General features: G+C 49.4%; 1 protein-coding gene across 5 annotated transcripts in view; it reads left to right on the top strand.

Moving 5' to 3' along the window:
• GALNT18 (polypeptide N-acetylgalactosaminyltransferase 18) overlaps positions 1-19,919 on the top strand; it is a 338,094-nt gene that overhangs the window by 220,902 nt on the left and 97,273 nt on the right. For all 5 annotated transcript variants that reach the window (XM_049098823.1, XM_025459490.3, XM_049098824.1 and 2 more), the window contains 2 exons: positions 15,011-15,194; positions 16,773-16,970. In XM_049098823.1, the coding sequence (XP_048954780.1) occupies positions 15,011-15,194; positions 16,773-16,970 (382 nt within the window). The remainder of the gene's footprint in view (positions 1-15,010; positions 15,195-16,772; positions 16,971-19,919) is intronic.

The following is a 19,919-nucleotide window of genomic DNA, read 5'->3' as shown; positions in this document are numbered from 1 at the left end:
GTCTCCCTCAATCACAACCTCTCCCCCGTAGAACCTGAACATGCCCCCTAGATCCTGAAGTGTGCATAGAAAAGGTTCTGCCTTGGGGGACAGTGCTGGCCCTCCCTTCTTCAGCCCCATCTCTGTTGAGTTTCACAGCTGAGGCTGGGCATCCCCAAGCTAAGCGGCCTTGAGAGGGATGTGTGGGAGCTAACCCTACCTTCCAGAGAGGCTGCATGCTCAGTTTGTCTGGACGTGCCTTGCCAGGCTAAGTGACATGCTCTGTCTCCCTTCACTTCTCAGCCTGGAGCCATTTCCCGGGCCTTGCTTCAGCCCACCCACAGGCCTACCCCTTTGCTGGGGTTCCTCCTGAGATCCACACTTGTCTCTGGCTTCCCAAATCCCTGCAGCTTCCTCCTCCATATTGGATAGATGGCATCTCTGCCCCTCTGGGTTAATGTAACCCTTGCGTACAGATCACAGCTGCTAGGTCCCCTCTCCTACATTTGTGTGTGCCTCACTGTGTTTGCCTTTTCCACACAGCACAAACCTATGCCTGACATGATAGTGTGTATCCATTGAGCATCTACCAGTCTTTGAGCTCCTTGAGGGGAGGGAGCATGGTTTACTCTCTGAGCAGTGAGTGTCACAGAGACAGACACTCAGCTAGTCCTTGAATGAGTGAGTGCCCAGGGGACATGATGTGTCTCCCTTGAGCCAGTGTTCATCATGTCCTGTGAAAGGCCCATGGCCCACAATACTGGGTACTAGTGTATTGTTTGAAGATAATCGGATGTGGGAATAAGGACATGAAGCTGAGCCAGGGTGCCTGGCTTTGCATCCCTGTCCTCCTCACTTCCAGCCCTGGGACACTGAGCAAATCCCTCCACCTCTTCCTAGCTTCATTGTGTTCTTTTGTAAGAAAGAACCAAGAGCATGAAAGGTCCCTGCCTCCTAGAGGTTCTGTGAATGGGAACAGAGAGGACAGAGGCTTCCTTTAGGTTTTCATCTGTTTTAAATTACAAAGTGAGGCTGATGAGACATGCTGAACAGCCAGCATGCTCAGGGGCCAGCACAAAGCCAGAGCCGACAGGTGCCCATTGAATGCCCCCTCCCACCATTACTCCCAAAGGCAAGAAATGTATGAGGAACATGGGCTCTGGGGCTAGACTGCCAAACTCGGAATGTTGGCTCCACCACTTGCTAATTGTTTGAACTTGGACACATCACTTAATCTGTTTGTGCCTTAGTTTTTTCGTCTATAAAATGGGTTATCAGTGGTACTTAGCTAATAGAGTTTCTCTGAGGTTTAAATGACTTCATACAAATAAAGCTCTTCAGAGCCCTTGCGTAAGGGAATCGCCTTGTGAGATAGGGCTGTTGAATAAGCAGAGGGACCGTTAGGATGGGGAGGGGGCTTGAGGATTGAATATGAAGTGACCCCTGAGGACGAGCAGCAGTTCCCTGGGCCTGGGGAAGTCCCAGGGCCATTTGCTGCAGGCCTGGCTTTCCCAAATAATGCAGGGGGCTTTCTCTTGCCTCGGCCCTTCCTTTGAAAGGGAGGAAGCCAACAGAGGAGTTCAGACTAACGAACACGTAATAATACCACTCCTTAAACACTTACAACACGTCATACCTTGTCTCATGGAACCCTACAGCTGCCCCAAGAAGTAGATAACATTATTCCCATCTTGACAGTGGGGAAACTGAGGCTCAGAGAGGTTCAGTCACCTGCCCAAAGTCACACAGCTGATAGATGGCCATACCGGGAATGAAACTGAAGTCAGTCCCTCCCCTGAGTCCCTGCTCTTTCTGCTCTCTGTGACATCTTTCGGTAGAGAAACAAAAACCCAAGGACGGCGAGCAGAGCACTTGGGTTCTACTTTGCGCCTTTATGGGATCCTTCCTCTTCAAGAATAGATTGCCTAAAGGTGTTCAGGGAGCTGAGGAAAAGAGCACCAAACCTCCCGATGTGACAAGCACCGACAGTGGATTGGGTGTAAATATGTGTGCAAAGCCCACTCTGTCTCCTGAGTCATGAATCAGCCAGGCTGAGGCTGCTGGTCACACAGCCTGAGCAGCCTGTGATTTGCAGAAGCACAAAGCTGACTTACAGCCTGTGGGAGCCTTAGCTCTTCCCCAGGGGACACTCAGGGCTGTGCCGTAGGCCTTGGACCTCAAGGCCTACTCTTGGGCCTCACTGGTCTCCTGGAACACATGAGTGTTTCCAGTGCCTTCTGGGTTCCAAGGAGAAAACAATTCCCTCCCTTCCCCTAGCCTTTCCTCTACTTAGAGAGCTGCAGATGAAAGGAAGGTTTCCAAAGGAGCCTCAGCTGGGTCAGATGAGGCAGGAGGAACATTGTAGGCAGAGGGAGCCATTAATGCAAAGGTACCGTGGCACCCTGAGTTTGGTGCCTTTGGGAATGTGACCTGAGCACAGAGACTTGCCGAGGAGGCTAAGCAAGCAGGGGTCGGGACCTTCAGCCCTGTAGGCCAACAGCAACGGGGCCCGGGGAGGGAGTTGGGGGGAAGCTGTTACTCTGGCATTTATGGAAGCTTTGACTTCCAGCATCTGAGGATCATGGGAGTTGGTATCCAAGAATCACAGACTTTTGAGAAAAGACTCAGAATCTTGAAATTTTGGACTCATAAACTCTTCTGCTCTCGGTCATGAGATTTTGGATCGAGTTTCTGAGTTGGGCAGCACTCAGAGCTCTCCAAGTCCTTCCTGCACAAAAGGAGAATTTAGCACCAAAATTCCAGTTGGCCTCTGGCTTAACTTCCAATGGCAACTGGCCCTTCCCAAGTGTCCATACTAGACCTGACCGTCCCGGAATCCCCTTTGTATGCTGGGACACCATCCGGGTCCGTTCTCAGCTCAGATTTGACCTGCTGTCACAGGTTCTATGCCAGCATTTCCTGAGGGTTTGAGGTCTTCAAAACTTTCTCCCTTGAAGTTCATGGCAAGGGCTGTGCTTGGGACTCTTGAGCTGGAGGGGCAGCAGCTGGAGCAGTGTCCACTCCACTCCCCCTAGGTGCAGCTGACATTAATCACCCATCATGGCATTTTTAATTCCTGCTGAAAACTGTCAGAGTAGCAGGAGTATTTTATGCCCCGTAAGTAATGTCATAGCATTTGGGCCACTGCCCCACCTTGACTTTCTGTGGGTTTCCATCTCACAGAGCCCCAGGCATGCTGGCCATTATCCAAGGTCATTTAGTCCACGAAGACAACCGATTTCTAGTAGTCCATTATTCTTGTTTTCATTTTTCTGAATTGCTCATGGTGGATGAATAGAGAATCAGTGGACTAGAGAGCCCAGAGCTCTAGCCCCAGGGGAAGGAAGCCCTGGATTCTTTTCCTGGCTACTCTGATGACCAGTTCTGTGACCTCTGGCAAGTCTGAGGGTGTCAAGAGCAAAGAGAGTGTGAGAACTCTGAAGCGCCCCCCTGGAGCCTGAGGCCCTGCCCCATGGCCCGTACCCCATGCTGAACACCCAGATTGCTTCAGGCAGCCTCTCGTCCTTGGCCCTCTATTGGATCTCCTAGCCACAAACCTACCTGAATTGTACCTGATGGTGAATTCTTTTCTTTTTTTTAATTTTTATTTATTTATGATAGTCACACACAGAGAGAGAGAGAGAGAGAGGCAGAGGGAGAAGCAGGCTCCATGCACCAGGAGCCCGACATGGGATTCGATCCCGGGTCTCCAGGATCGCGCCCTGGGCCAAAGGCAGGCGCTAAACCGCTGTGCCACCCAGGGAATCCCCTGATGGTGAATTCTGAACGTGAGTGACTAAGCACTCTAGGAAACCCAGACTCAGCCACTCTTCCCTCATCTGTTGCTCTTGCTTGCTCAGGGATTTTTACCCCAGAGAAATTGGGTTTGTCTGTGAGTGCTCTATCAGCCCTCTGGTCAAAAGGAAGCTGAGCATGGCAGTCTCATCCCTTCCCTTGGGCTCTAAGGATGTATATAGTAGCTAGCGGAGGCGGTTTTCTTTCTGAACTGAGTCAGTGATCTCAGGATGCTCTTGAGGGAGGCCTGACGCCTGGGGCTCCTTTGGTAGGCTGTGGGGCAGAGTGGCAAATAGCAGTCTTTAGCGTCAGACAGATCTGAGTTTGAACCCCTGCTAATTCTGAACCATCTGTGTCATTTTGGGTATGTCACTGAAAATCTGATCCTCAACTTTCTTCCTTTGTCACTTGAAGATAATCGTATGTGAGATTAAGAACATGGACCTGAGCCAGGGCGCCTGGGTTTGTATCCCCAACCTACCCACTTCCAGCCCTGGGGCGCTGAGCAAATCCCTCCACCATCACTGTGCCCGGAGTGCCTAATATGTGGAAGGGGGATCATAATATGCCATAGCTGGAGAGGTATCATAGTTGTTGAGGGTACAGAATGGGAAATATATGAATTTATATATGGATTTAGAACAGTACCTGACATGGGGTAAGCGATAAATAAATAAGCATTAGCTATAAATATCATCGTTTGCAGGGTGGTAGTGACATTTCAATTAGATGAGTAACTAGAATAGTGTATAACGTACAGTACTTCATATGTGTTTAACATACCGTTGCTGGATGAATGAATGAAGAACAGGATCAGTAGACATAAAGCACGGGGCACAGTGCACATGTTAAGTAAGAGGAAGCACCCTCAGGACTGCAGCCTTTCTGGCTGGGCATTAAAACCAGTGTGCTGGGCTGACCTGGACTGTCGCCAGCTGATCACGCACACCCTTCCCCAACGCTGCATGCACATCTCTCAGGGCTGGTGGTTTTAATAGCTTGAAACCAGCTATAGTGGTAGTACTGACACCACAGACATTGGCAAATGTTATAAATCGAGTTTTGGTTTGTTGTCGAGACAGAAAGCGAGAAAGGAAGGGAGGGAGGGAGGGAGGGAGGGAGGAGAGAGAAAGACAGAGAAAGAGAGAGTAGCATTGATTTGCATCGGACACATCCTTGACTGGCCAGGGGACCATTTTTACACCTGCCACTGCCATCTCTCAGAAACCAGTTCTGACCATGTTATTACAGCAAGCAGGATCTTTGGGAGAATAAGTCATTTTGGAGCAGGTAAGGAGGCGTTAGTGGATCTCGAGAGCCTGGATTTGGAGACCCCACCAAGTGAGGAGTGCATGTATATTGTGGGTTTGGTAGTCACTAATGCCTGGCTATGACCTGAAAGAATAGACCCAGAAACAGATGGCTAGGTCTTTTTGGGTGGTAATTCTGGGGCTTTCTGTGACTTGCCAAGACTGAATTAATGCTTGGAGACTCCCAGGCTGATTGTGACACTAATCCTGGACCCTCCAGCCATACTTTAAATGCCATCTGTGGGGCTCCTAGGTGGAGACTTTCCCCCAAGTCTTGAGTAAAGAGAAGCATTTGAGGCCATTCCAAATCTACTTCAGTATCAATTGACTTTGAAGAAGTACAGCGATTAAAGGAGCCGGGTGGAAGTGCAGCTGGTAAGTCTATAGGACAGAAGAAGAAAACGCGTGCAAGCATTTGTAAACTGCCCAGGATCTGAAGGCTTGTCCAAAGTGATCTTAAAGAGAGAGGGACGCACAAAGCAAGGCTGCCCTGGGTGTGCTCTGGGATCACAGCTGTCTAAGCCTGGCTCACGGTCATTTCAGCAAGCCCGAGCCCAGAGCCCCCTCCAAATTCTTTAAGGGGATGAGGGTGGGCTGGCATCTATGTCCATTTATTTTTTAGCTCTTTAGGTAAGTGGATGATCAGCTAGATTGGACAACCGTTGCATCCTAATGAATAATCTCTCTTTTAAAATGTGTTGACATATCATTTGTGTTTCAATGGCCCTAAATGGCTTTAGAGAAGAGTCAGTTAATCTTCTGATCTGAGGAAGACCAGCCACTGTTCACTCTTGGAAGAATAAACAGAAATGTGCTGTGCTTTTAATCTTTAAATTAGCACATCGGAGACTAGCAATTAGTAGCACTTCTCAGTGGTGGTGGGGGGGGTGGGGGGGTGTTCATACGCCCTCCCAGGCACTGGACAGAGTGGGGGGTGGCTCCTCTGACCTTGGCAGGGTTTAGGGGACAGCATTGTGTTAGAGGGGAGCACCGGGCTGGCTTACCTGAGACTGTCGGGCTGGACAGAAGGGACAAAGGCCATGCCCTGTGCAAAGGGCAGCTGGGGAACTACAGGGGACCGTCCAAAGCATGAGATCTGAAGATGGCCACATGCAGAGAAATGAAAACTGCCTGGAAAATGAAGGGTCTGTCACAGAGGGCAGCAAGTCAGAGCCCAGGGGTTGGGAAGAATGAAGAGGAAATTATCTGAGCAGGTGGAGGGGGGGCTGCGGAGAGCCTTTTTCAGACAGAGTCTGATGCCTCCTGTGGAGGGCTGGAGCCACACCTATTCCAGAGGAGGCTCCTTTGTTTCCCTTGTTATCAGGCTTAGCTGCCCATCAGCATCTCCCTGGGAGCATGTGTGAAATTCAGAGCCTCTGGTCCCAGATCCACCACCAAATCAGACCCTAAACAGGGCGGTGCCCCGCAACCTGTTTCAACCAAGCTGACTCTCATGCGGGCCAGTTTTTGATCCTAGAGAGGCAGCATGGAGAGTAAAGAGTATGAACTCTGGGTACAGCCCAGCTGGATTTAAGTCCTGACTTCACTATTTACTACCTGGGTCACGCTGTGCCGTAATGTCCCTGTCTTCAAAATAGAACGTTAACAGTAACTACAGCATAGGGTTGTCAGAAGACTTAAATGAGATGTTATATGCAAAGTGCAAAATGCCTGGTACATCATCGTCGTTATCTCCTTCGTTAAACATTAGCCACTTAACACGGAGATAGAAGGGGAGAGAAACTTCAGTCATCCTTCTCACATACATACACATTATTCACATCCATCAAGGGTTAAAAATTCACACGCTGCTGGGGGACCACCATGTCTTGGAGAACAGATGACTTCTTAGTTTGGGTTCTCACAGAAGCAGGCCCTGAGACAGGCGTTGAGGCCAAGTCATTGGTCGAGTTGGTGACCCCCAGGGAACAGTGATGAAGGAGTGGGATGTGACACAGGAGAGAGAAGAAGGTCAATGTCGTAGACATCACGAACAAGCTACTGCTGTGGCCCCAGGCCCAACCCAGCTGGAGACTGCCTACCACCTACCTCAGCAGTGCCCGAGCCAAGGGGCAAGGAAGCTGGGATGTATTCATTTCCTGGGGCTGCTGTGATGAAGGAGCATCAACTAGGTGGCTTAAACAACAGAAATGGTCTCAGTTCTGGAGGCTCAGTGTCTAAGATCAAGGGGTCCACAGGGCTGTGCTGGTGAATCTGTTCCATGCCTCTCTCTTACCTTCTAGGGTTTGCCAGCAGTCTTTAGTATTCCTAGGCTTGGAGATGTATCACGCCAATCTTTGTGTTTGTCCTCACATGGCATTCTCCCTGTGACTCTGTGTCTTTGTATGGCCATCTTCCTATAAGGACACCCATCATATTGGGTTAGGGGCCCCCTAAGTTCCAGTGGAACTATATCAGAGCTAATTACTCCTGCAATGGCCTCTTTCTAATTGAAGCCACATACTGAGGCATTGGGGGTTAGGACTTCAACATAGGAATTTTGAGGGGACACAATTCATTCCCATAACATGGATATCCATCCCCTAACAGATGGAGAGCTATGGCTGTAGATGGCGACTCCATAGCACCTGCAGCTGGCCCACAGCAGGCTGAGTACATATCTGGGGTCAGAGAAAGCCTCTAGGCAGAGAGAGAGAAGCCAGCAGTGCGTATGGGAAGGGGAGTGCCAAGGAAATGTGGGCAGGGCATCCATGGTCAGGAGCTTTAAACCACGTACAGGCCCTTCTGAGTGTGGGCCTTGCGATGCCCACTCAGATGGCCACACCAGGAAGGCGGCCAGCCAGCCAACAGCACCTGTTGCAGTGCCCTTCTAAAGAGGCAGCTCCTCTTTGACTCTGGTTAGCACCAAGCAGGAAGGCTTTGCAGGTCCCAGGAATAGGTCTCTCAGTAGGTGCACCCCTGAGGCTGTCAGTTCTCAAAACTTCATGTACCCCCAAGAGTACACGCTCAGATTTCCACAATGAGGCCTCCATCATTTAGAGCTGCACAAGGTTTCTCAAACTTGGCACTACTGACATTTTGAACTAGATGGTTCTTTCTTGTGGAGGGCTGCCCTGTGCGCTGGAGGAAATTTAGCAGCATCCATGCCTAGGAGCACCCTCCCCGGTTGCGACGATCCAAACTGTCTCCGGACATTGCCAAATATCCCCTCAGAGGATGAGAGTGTAACAAAATTGCTCCCAGTTGAGAACCAGCAGGCTGTAGGAAAGTCCAGAACGTAGGTCTAGCTTAACCCCTGCCTCTCTGACTGCCTGCAGCTGCACCAGGCACTGCCTCTCAGGTCCCGCAGGCCTGTTGCCTGATAGGCCTCTGTGTCTGCGAGCCCTGAATCAGTTTCTGAGGTTCTTTTTCCAAAATCTCCATCTTTCTCTCCTCACTCTCCCACCACCATCCTCTCCTGCCACCCTCTCTCCTTCCCCCTCTCTCCCTCCCTGTCTCCTCGCATCCCATCCGTCTCTATCTCCTCCCCCTACTCTCTCTGTCAGTGAAGGACATCACATGCCTTTTCAGCGTCCAGCAGAATGGAAGCTCCTTAAGGACCGTCTCATTCACAGCTCTGGCCAGAGCAACTAGAGGGATACCTGGTACATAGTGAGTTGCTCAGTATTCGCCAAATGATGGGTGGGTGGCTTTCCCGTCACTCCTACTTCCCCCAAACCTAATGCAGGTGTGGAAAAGGATGGTGTGAGCACTGGGAGAAAGACGAGGACCAGGTTCTCCAGAGCAAGCCTGGGCAGGCCGTTTTGCAAGGATGTCTGTGGAGCTGCTGCCCTCAAAGAGCGAAGCCCCATCAGCCATCGATTCCCTGATCCTTTCTTTTTTCCTTCATGCAAGAGATAAAGAGTATCTCATTAGGTGTGTTTCAATCAGATTAACGGCCATTAGTACCAGACTTCTGCTCAGGCTGCGTTTTGTTTCCTTTGGGATGACCCTGTGAAGCTAATTGCTTTTTATGGGAACAGCACAGGAGCGTATATGGGGGGAAGTAAGAAAAGGCTCCATTCGCCCAGGCTGGCCAAATTTTGCATTTTTACTTGGCTTCTGAGTGGGAAGGAGGGAGAGCAGGCAAGCAGCCTGTACTCAGCAGGCTCTGAGGGGAGGCACCTCATGGGGTGGTGGAGAGTGGCCTGTGACCTCCTAAGAGGGGAATGGTGTTTGATGAGCTGGCTTCGGGGAGTGCTGATTCACAGAGGTGGGTCTGATGTCAGGAGATTAGGGATTTGTGGACAGCAGGAGAGGGCTGGAGGAGCAACACAGGCTGGATGACACCTGGCCCCCTGCAGGGTGCAAATTGTGTTTCTCTGTCAACGCAGGCGATCGACAGCTCCACCATTGATTCTAAATCTGGCAAAGGCACAGAGAGCAGCCTCCCTACCTCGTCTGTCTTTCCCCAACACATTAAAACAAACATGAACTACAGCTTTCCCCTTCTTTCTGCAGTTCTGCTCCTGCCCTGCTCCACCAAGGCACTTTATTAGAAGTTTCTGCTACATCTTTCAAGATGGAGTTAAAGGTAGCTCACGGAGGAAAAAAGAGAAAGAGTAAAAGAATGCAGCTTGTAGACAAGTTGAAAATCAAATCTTTAACAAAGGTAGAGAAGCAGAAACGCTGAACCCTGTGATGATGAGCCCTTAGATTTTTCTCTCAACTTCCCGGCAGCCTTGGCAAAAAGGTTATTATGAGGGGTTATGCATTTGGGTGGAGGTCTAAAGAAAGCCACAGCTCTTCGTGTGTGTGTGTGTGTGTGTGTGTGTGTGTGTGTGTGTGTGTTGAGCTAAGTTCTGGGAGGTATTTATCATATATACATTATATAAAGATGTAATAGGAGTGTCTTGGGGCCAGAGTTTCCTAGCAAATGTGGAAGTGCCTCTGAGGTAGTTCTTGCTCACTTTGGCAGCTGATAAAAGTTGAAGGTGAGCATGAAAACCTAATTAGGTAAAGGTACTTTACAAAGACCAGGAGCCAGTATTATCTGTGGTATTTCAGGACTTTTTCAATTTTTGATAGCAGCTCTTTGGTTGGGGCTCAGGGAATGCCCTCTTCTAATCAGTAGCCAATGTCCAGGATGCAGCAGGCTGAGAACAGAATTTTTCTCTGGCTGGTCCACCGGAAACCTTTATTAGTTCTTTTAACAGAGCTCAGAGGCACAAAGGGGCAAGCAGCTCCTATGAGAAGCAAAGCCTTTTCATCCCTTGCTGCCGTCTTCTAAGTGGTTCTTCTGTGTCTGTCTGGACCTCCACATTTCCTGTGCATCAGGAGTTCACAATCTTACTCTAACCTCAGCACCATACTGGAATAATAGAGCCTGTTTTGTTAGCCTTTTGTGTATAACAAACCATCCCTGAAGTTAGTGGCTTAAAACAGCAGCCGTTTATTGGCTCACAATTCTGCAATAAGGCAGCTTGTTTCTGCTCCACAGGGTGTCGTCTGGGCTCCCCCTGCATTTATAATCAGTGGAAAGATCCAGGGTGGCCTCCCTCACATGTCTGGGCCTCGGTGGGGTGACCTAAATTAATGGGGACTCCCTGGGCCTCTCAAGCTCAAGGAGGCTGGTCTTCCTTACTCAGAGCAGCAAGACAATGAAAGCAGAAACTGCAGGACTTCCTAAGCCCTAGGCCTATGCTGGGACCCCCAGCACAGGTCCCTCCTGCTGCATCCCCCTAGGGTCAGCCCAGTTGTAGCATGTGAAGCAGCTACACAAGGATGCAAATTCAGGGAGGTGGGATTTGTGGAGTTTCATTGGGGTGGCAATCGTCCACAGCCCCATCCCACCAATAAACTCAACAACAGAGGTCCTGTAGACAGTGGTTCTCACCCGAGGGGTGGGGACAGAGAGAAGGGGACAAGTATGTCCCCGCTGGCAGCCAGGAAGGGTGTCATTTGGTATCAGCCCACTTCTCACTCCAAGTTCCTGGACTCACCCCTTAGCTGCCACCATCAAAAGTCCAAATACCAGGCTTAATGAGTTCTATTTAAAACTTTCAAAAAGGGTACATGAGAGGTAGACCTTTGAAAGAGATGGAGCAGTCAATGTCTTAAGAGGCCTCCTGACAGCCATGTGTGAAAACGTGGTAAGCTCAGGGCGCACTGAGTTAGGGCACTCTATGGCCAACCTCCTGACACCTACAGACAGCGGCACCCCCAGGCCTCCCCAGTCGGCTGCATGGTCGGAGATCATGAGGTTATTTTCACATCAGCTAAAGTGGGATACAGAGTGTGTTAATGGCAGCCTTAAAATCTGCTGAATTTCCATCAGGCTGGGACGAGAAAGCCTGACAGGACTCATTGGCCCTAACTCTGGACAAGGTCACGCTGTGTAAAAGAATGACTGTGTAAAAGAATGACAATCAAGGCCATATGCTAATCACTTTTGCAGAAGCCAGAAAGCTGGAGGCCAGATAACAAAGGCATGGGTTAACGGAATCAAGGACAAAACATTCTGACTTCAGAAAGACAGTATATGGGGCATCTGGGTGGTTCTGTGGTTGAGCGGCTGCCTTTGGCTCAGGTCGTGATCCTGGGGTTCTGGGATCCAGCCCTGCATCAGGCTCCCCACAGGGAGCCTGCTTCTCCTTCTGCCTGTGTCTCTGCCTCTCTCTCTCTGGGTCTCTCAGGAATAAATAAATAAAATCTTTAAAAAAGAAAGAAAGATCGTGTATATCTTTAAAAAGATTGAATGAAAGAGACCTAAACGTAAGATCCTCTGTTTTGGCTCAGAGCATGCACATATGTACATGCGTGTGTGCACGCACACACACGCACAGGTATGCACCCACACAGCACACATCCATGACAAAGAAGGATGAAGGAGCCCTGACTTAGCAGCACCATGTGAAAAGGACCTGTGTAGTCTGTTTCCAGGAAACTCAGTTTGAGTCAAAAGCAGGCCAAGCTAATGTGACCCTCAACTCTATGAATAGGGGCATAGATTCTAGAATAAAGGAGGTGACTTGTTCATTCTATTCTATATAGCACAGTTTATTCCATAAGTATTAGACCAATTTCTAGGTGCATAATTTAAAACTGTTAAAGAAAACCTAACATATTTAGAGAGAAGTTCAGAACCTGAACTGACAGATGTGAGGAAATATATGGAGGCACTGAAGACATTTGATCCAGAGAAATACTCAGAGAAATCCCCGGTGAGGACTTAAGGATGGTCTTAAATGGTTGTCAGGTGGAAGAGGGATTTGATCTGCCCTCTTTGGTCCCGAAATAAACCTTGGACCAGGGAATGGAAGGTTGAAAGACCCTGGCATTTGGCGCATCTATAATTGGAGTAACCCAGTAAGGAATGGGCTGTGTCATGTTTCTGGTCACTGCAGGGGCTGGATGATCACTTATCAGGATAGAGAGAGGGAATTCAAACCTTAGATGGGTAATCAGTTCAAAACAAACATTAAAAGCCTGTCCAACTAACTCTGAGGTCTTGGGATTCTTAGGGATTTGCCCAAGGCCACAGAGCAAGTTGGTAGCTGTCTAGGATCTGATTTCCTGCCTCCCTCTCAGCATTTCTGCCCTGGATGCCCAGTTCCCTCACCAACTCGATGATAACTCAAGCAGGATGCCTAAGGACTGTCTCCTACCCATCCATCCAGACCGGGTTTGTTTGTTTTGGCCAGCATCATGTGTAAAAAGATTGAAATCCATGTTGACAGAAATGTGTACCAGTTCTGGCAGTAGCCACCATGCCCCATGGTCCTCCCTGGGCATGAGGCCCCTGCACATGTTCATAGCTCTCGCTTGGCCACCATGGCCTTGCTGCTCGCAGACTTCTCACCTAGAGACAGAGCAGAGCAAGAGGAGGTGGTCCTGGACCAGAGAATATGAAGAAGGCTTTGCAGCTCCTTCTTCCCTTACAATTCCCAGTGTGAAGGAAACTGAGGAGGGGGGAAGGGAACTTGTGGGTTTGGTTTTGTTTTTTTTTTTTTTTTTTTGAGCATCTACAATGAGCTGTGCATTTTTCATGCATGTTAATCCCACTTAATCCTCATAACAACTATATTAGTTTCCTAGAGCTGCTGTAACAAAGTACCACAAACTGAAGGCTTAGAATAGGAATTTATTGTCTCACTATTCTGGAGTCCAAAATCAAGTCCAAATCAAGCAGGGCCATGCCCCATCTGAAGGTGATAGGGAGGGATCTGTTCCAGGCCTGCTCAGAGCTTCTGGGACTCTCAGATATTCCTTGGCTTTAGGTGGTCATCTTTTTCTTTCTTTCTTTCTTTCTTTCTTTCTTTCTTTCTTTCTTTCTTTCTTTCTTTCTTTCTTTCTTTCTTTCTTCTTTCTTTCTTCCTTTCTTTCCTCTTTTTTAAAGATTTTATTTATTTATTCATGAGAGACACACAGAGAGAGGCAGAGACACAGGCAGAGGGAGAAGCAGGCTCCTCACAGGGAGCCCGATGTGAGACTTGATCCCCAGACCTGGGATCATGACCTGAGCCAAAGGCAGACGCTCAGCTGCTGAGCCACCAAGGCGTCACAATCATCTTCTCCTTCTGCCTCCCTTTTTGTCTTTCTTCATTGCATCTGCCTGTGTCCAAAGTTCCTCACTTTATAAGAACACCTGTCATATTGGATTAGGACCTAAGGATCTTAACTCGGTTCAATCTACAAGGACCCTATTTCCATATAAGGTCATCTTCTAAAGTCCTAGGGTTTGGACTTCGGCACGTCTTTTTGCTGAAGACGTTTAGTTTAACCAGTTTAACTCCTAACACAGTTTAACACAGTTTAACCCTAACAGTCCACCCTGTGTTTCCCCAAAGTTCACATCCTTACCACGTGCAAAATACATTCACCACATCCAGATACCCACATGGACCTCAACAACTAGTTTAGTAAAAGGGCTAGGATCATAATACTAATACATAGAAGGCAGACTTAAAATGCAGTACTGCTGACCCCAAATACCATCCTCTTTCTGCTACGGAGTGCTGCTGCTATGGGACACGCCTACCGTGTGCCAGGCACTGTGCCTGCTACCTCATACCCTTTCCTCAGAGTGGGATGCGGGTCTGGCAGGGCCCCAGACTGAGCACCAAGGGACACGCAGCTCCTACCATCCTCTGATAAGGACCAGGCTCAGCCCACCTGGGGCTGACCCGGGCATAGGCTGGCTCAGAAGATGGGAGGAGGGCACCCGAAGGGCCAGTCCTGGAGAGCACAGGCAAAGGGTGGAAACTGAGTCCTGGGGAGGTACAGTGGTTGCAGGTAGGAGAATGCAGCCCACTCAGGCCATTTTGGGGAAAGGGTGCGTAGGCTATTGCCCAAACCACTGTGCTGCCACTAGCTGAGAGGCAAGGGGACCGCAGGACCCATTGAGACTTATGAAGAAGCAGGGAATCAGATGCTTGGCCAGCAGCAGCAGGCAACAAACCAATACCAACTGCCCACATGGCATAGTGCCTGGTCATTCACTTCCTGGAAAGATGGAGATGCGGGCAGGACTGGGTTCTGGGCTATCATCGTCGCAGATGGAAGCTTTCTTTGGCCATTAGGAGAGAAGGAGTGGAGGGCACTGGGGAAGAAAGAGGCCACTGAGCTGATGAGAAGAATACGGCTTTTGAAGTCATTAGACCCGGCTTGAAGCCAGCCTGTGCCACTCACAAGCCGCATGGCGTTGGGCAAATTGGGAAACCCTTCTGAGCCCCATTTTCCCGTGGGCTGCTGGTGAAGATTAAATAGGACGTGTTGAAGCATGTGACCGTGTGCACTCAATACAAACTGTTTTCTCCTCTGTTTTTCCCTTCAAAGCTGAGCGGCACTGGCCTGGGGATCGTGAAAGAGACCTGGGAGGGAAGACAGACCCCCAGTCTCTAGGGTGGGGGTCAGTTCCCCCTAAAAGGGCACAGTCTAAATCACACCTTCCCCCTTCTCCTAACGATGCGTTTTGTCCCTCGCAGAGGAACTGAAGGAGAAGCTGACAGAGTACGTGGACAAGGTAAATGGCCAGAAGCCGGGCTTCATCAAAGTCGTGCGCCACAGCAAGCAGGAGGGCCTCATCCGCTCCCGAGTCAGCGGCTGGAGGGTGGCCACTGCGCCCGTGGTGGCACTCTTTGATGCCCACGTGGAGTTCAATGTGGGCTGGTAAGTGCCCGTCAGGAGAGGAAGATGAATCCCAGTGTGGTCCGGAGCTTTGGCTCAAATGAGTGCAAAGCAAGCTGGGATCTCAGCCACAGTGGGGGGAAGGAGAGAATTCTGGGAATAGCTGAGATCTGGATGTGTGACTACTGGAGGCAACGGGGCTGGCCCTTCAAGGTGGAGGAGGGTCGGGGGCCAACAGGTCAATACAGAGTCTCTAAAGGGTATATGGTGGCATCAGGTGTGACTCTAGCTAGTGTCTTCCCCTAGGAGAGCGGATCTGAGAGTGGGCTGAGGACGGAGCTGAGAGTGCCAGCCCAGCTCAGGACAGGGCTGCAACTGCTGAGCAAGGGGAGGCTGGACCAGACTTGAGGCACAAGCCCAACCATGCAGACAGGGTCAAGGCCCAGTGGTCAGAGGGGTAGAAGGTAGCCTGATGTTATCCAGGTGACCTGGACGCCACACCCCTCCCCCCCCTGCCAAATGCCAGGCCAGACAGAGCAGAGAATCTCAGATTTTCCCTACTGGTGAAAGTAGGTCTTACAAAAACTTCCTTTTTCTGGTCAGGGCTGCTCAGCTGCCACGTGGGGCAAGAGAAAAGGTATGTGGCCTCAGAGGCTGCAGCCAAGGTGGGATGGGGCATCTGACACCAGCATCCCTGCAGGGCCAGACGGTGTGCTGTGGCCAGCCCACTGTGTGTGGCTTTGTAGAGCGCCAGGTGAGGAGGGCCCTCTGGTAGGAAGGAGCAGCCGGGCATGCACGCCACATGGTTAGATTTAGGCATACTTTTACATAACAGGCTCAAATTAAGGCTGCAATGAAGCCGTTTTTTTATAGTTGAAGTCCCTGCTTGCCATTTGTGACTATTTAAAAAGCATTTTCGTTGGATTTATGGCCAGAAGAGGAGAGGGACACTTACTATTTCAAGCTGATTTGAATAAACAATTATGCAACAAATGCATTATTAATAAGAAGCTCATCATTCCTGTCTGCAAACACTTTACTTGCCTGGTGCCCATAGGGGCCTCCTGGCTGCTCGGAAGCCCTACTCCCACCTCTCCCCAGGGCGGTGGAGAACACGTGGGATGGGGTGGCACGTCTACAAGGATGGAAGGAGCATTGAGTAACTGGCGGAAATAAGTTTGTTCTCACCCTCCTCCCTTGCCATCCTCCTCTGCCTTTTCCTCCTGGTTGATATACTGAATTTTCACAAAATCAAAGCCCGAGTTGAAAGCTACCCATGGAACCTCAGATCTGTTCCTTTCTTCTTTCTAAGGTCTTGATTTTTTTTTTTTTTCTACTGGGAAACAGGAAAGCAAATAGACACAAGGATCTAAGGCAGTAAGAGTCTCTCAGCTCAGCCCAGGACGTGCTGCAGGAGTGGCCAGGCCTCTTGCCAACCCAGAAGTGGAGGGGGGTGGAGGTTAAACAGAGGCTGTTTCCCAGGAGGCAGAGCAACCGGCTGGAGCAGACAGCCAGGTGGTTTTTTGCCTTTTTCTGCAGAGGAAGGAGCTTTAGGGGTCGCCAGTCAAGTATTTATCCACCTAGGAAGCAGTTTCCCTTCTCTCTCTCCCTCTTGCTCAGGGCGGAACCTGTGCTCACCCGCATAAAGGAGAACCGGAAGCGGATCATCTCACCATCCTTTGACAACATCAAGTATGACAACTTTGAGATAGAAGAGTACCCATTGGCCGCCCAGGGCTTTGACTGGGAGCTGTGGTGCCGCTACCTAAACCCCCCCAAGGCCTGGTGGAAGCTGGAGAACTCCACCGCCCCGATCAGGTAAAGCATCCTTACCTGTAGGTCTCTCTGCTCTGTCTTCCACTCAAGGGCTCCCCTCCCAGCTCAAGCCTTATTCCCCAAACTCCAGCCCCACTGTGGGATGATGGGGTAGAAGTGGGGGTTAGAAAGGAATTACAAATGACCTTCAGTCCCCACTTACAGGCCCTGATGTTCGCTTTCAATAGAATCATGGCCCCCAGAATCCATCCGGAGGCTCAGAGCTACTCATTTCAACACATCACTATGGGACACCTGCTGAGTGCCAACTGCTGTGCTGGGTGCTGAGGATCCAGAGTGATTAAGACTCCATTGCTGTCCCCAAAACCCTGCAGTCTAGCGATGACAGACAAAATAATTGGAGGAAACAAATTACTGCTGGAGGAAACTGCATAGAAAGTGGGGAGAATCTTTTTCAGAGACTAGGATTTGCACTTGTTTTTGAGTGAATGTAGGACATTGCAGGGTTGGGGCAGGGGCACCCATGTTTGAAGAAACAGGGTGAGTTTGTGGACACAGAGGAACTATAAAGGGACCTTTGGGAAGAGGAGTATGAGGAGGCAGCCCCAGAGGCTGGAAGAGCAGAGAGGCAAGACCAGACCCCACAGCAGCTTGTATGCCTTGCTGATATTTGAGTTTCTCCTGTAGGATTCACCGAAAAGTGGCTGCAAACTGCATTTCAAAGATCCCAAGCTCTTTCTGCCTTCACTGCTGCCTTCACAGACACCCAGGTGACTCCCTTGGGCAGCCTCTGTTCTATGGGTCAGGACTCCTGACACAGCCACCCCACCGGCCCTTATTTCTGTCTGGTTAATCACAGATCAGGTACCTTTATGCTCTCTGCAAAGTCCTGCCCACGAAACACACAGATGGCACCAGAGGTAGCCTAGGGGACAATTCTTAGAATGAAAGAAGAGATTAGAAACTGATGTTGCTTTGTATTACATGAGGGAGAAAGATTATGAAAAATTTAATTGAAACTGGGTGATTATTATCTGAGATCACATCTCTCCTTGCCAGAAGAAAAAACTATATTCATATTTAAAACAGGATGGAAGAGAACCATCCAGCTTTCTCGCAGTTATCTCTGTTACCCACCTGTGTTAGCCCTTGCCACAGTTTTGTGTTGTTAAATACTAATTCGGAGGTCGCTGTGTGCAAGGGCCTTTTACACACACGGTCTCATTTGCTCCTCGTGTTGGCCTTGTGACAGCCCATTGTGTCATCCCTGTTTTACAGCCACAGGATGGATGAAGGCGAATGGCCCTGCCTAAGGCTGTGGGCAGTAGAAGCAGGATCCAAACCTAGGTCAGCTAGATTCCATATCTAGCTGTCACCCTCGTAGATGCCCACTGTTGAGCTCAGAACTAGCATGGCGACACTCTGCCCCTAGGCCAGCTGATTGATACTGGAAGGAAGCGTGCTATCGTGCAAGGAGCTTTCTTGCAGAAGACTGCGCTGTACTAGCTGCTTTATTCTGCTCATCTTGAAATGTGTTGGCCTAGTCGTAGTAAACCTGCCTTCTAGGTCGTTGACAGAGAATATCATCTCGGCCTCAAAGTTTCCATCACCTAGTTTTTGCCAAAAACTTGGCCACCAGAAATTATATTCATGGATGAACATTATTGGTTTTACCCTTAGGTGAAGACAACCCCACAGAAAGCTGTGGGTTATTACAAATATACCTTGCCCACTTTGGCTCCCGTTTCCTTGGAGCTGTGCCCACACATTGTAAGCGATAAAAAAGAGCCCAGAGCTACCTTCTATTGCATTCTACAGTGACGTCTTTGGGAAGGCTGTTCACTGTGTCCCAAAGTGACCTCTTAGAAGACTGACATGAGAAATTTCTTTCAAACTGACTGCTAGACAAAAATCTTGTTAACCCCAAGGAATGAGTGTGGTATTTTCACATGGGAACTATAAATCTCATCTCTAAGACAGGGTTGTTCATTTTCACCTTGGCTACCAGGAAGCTCAGTATGAATTTTGTGGGTCTCCTTTAAGAACTGTGAAGGAGGACCTGAAGGAGGGCCATTCTAACTGGCCCCCGATTTGTTGTGAACTTTTGGTCTTTCAGACATTTATGTATTTTGTTTCTCAATGTACTGTACATTTTTTTTCTTTAAAGATTTTATTTATTTATTCATGAGAGACACAGAGAGAGAGGCAGGCAGAGACATAGGCAGAGGGAGAAGCAGGCTCCACACAGGGAGCCCGATGTGGGACTCGATCCTGGGTCTCCAGGATCACGCCCTAGGCCGAAGGCAGACACTCAACCGCTGAGCCACCCAGGCGTCCCGTACTGTACATTTTTTGTAAGCTATCTCTAACCCTTTTGGGAACAAGGAAAGGGATAAACCAATAACATTTTTAGGCTGATTGGGTCTACATCATACCCCAGCTGGTTAATAAGTGATAGACTATCTAAGGTGGCCTATGTTCATTGCACAGTCACTGTTTCAGATTCTGCTGTTCTTCTGAGTGGGTTTCGCCAAATGGGGAAGGCCCCCTCCTGCAGGTCTTAGAGCACCATGTTGAAATACTTGACATTTCAGCAATGTCGAGAAAAATGTTGAGACTTCACACTGCCCACTCCGCCAGGCTGATGTTTTTAAATCACCATACTTTTCAAGAGGGGATTCTTTGAGCTGCTTCAATGTGCAAATGCATCTTTTTAAATGATTTTCAAGTAACAATTACATCCCAGAGGCTTTCAAAGTTTTACATTATTTAATTTAATCCGTGTGAGGTTATAGTTGATTCAGTTTCATAGATACCGAATCAGAGGCTCCAAGAGGCTAGGGAACTTTTCACAGTGACACACAGCCGGGGGGGATTTTACTCATACCATGCACCTCCAAGGACTGGATCAAGCATCCTCCACCAGCGCAGGAACTCAGCCCACTCTAGGAGTGGTGGATTGAAGTAGACTGACCGGCCTGGCTGCCTGCG

Source organism: Canis lupus, chromosome 21 (genome assembly GCF_003254725.2).
Source record: "Canis lupus dingo isolate Sandy chromosome 21, ASM325472v2, whole genome shotgun sequence".
Taxonomy (NCBI): Eukaryota; Metazoa; Chordata; class Mammalia; order Carnivora; family Canidae; genus Canis; species Canis lupus.
The sequence above is the reverse complement of the archived record's forward strand: the minus strand, read 5'-3'. Positions and strand labels throughout refer to the sequence as shown.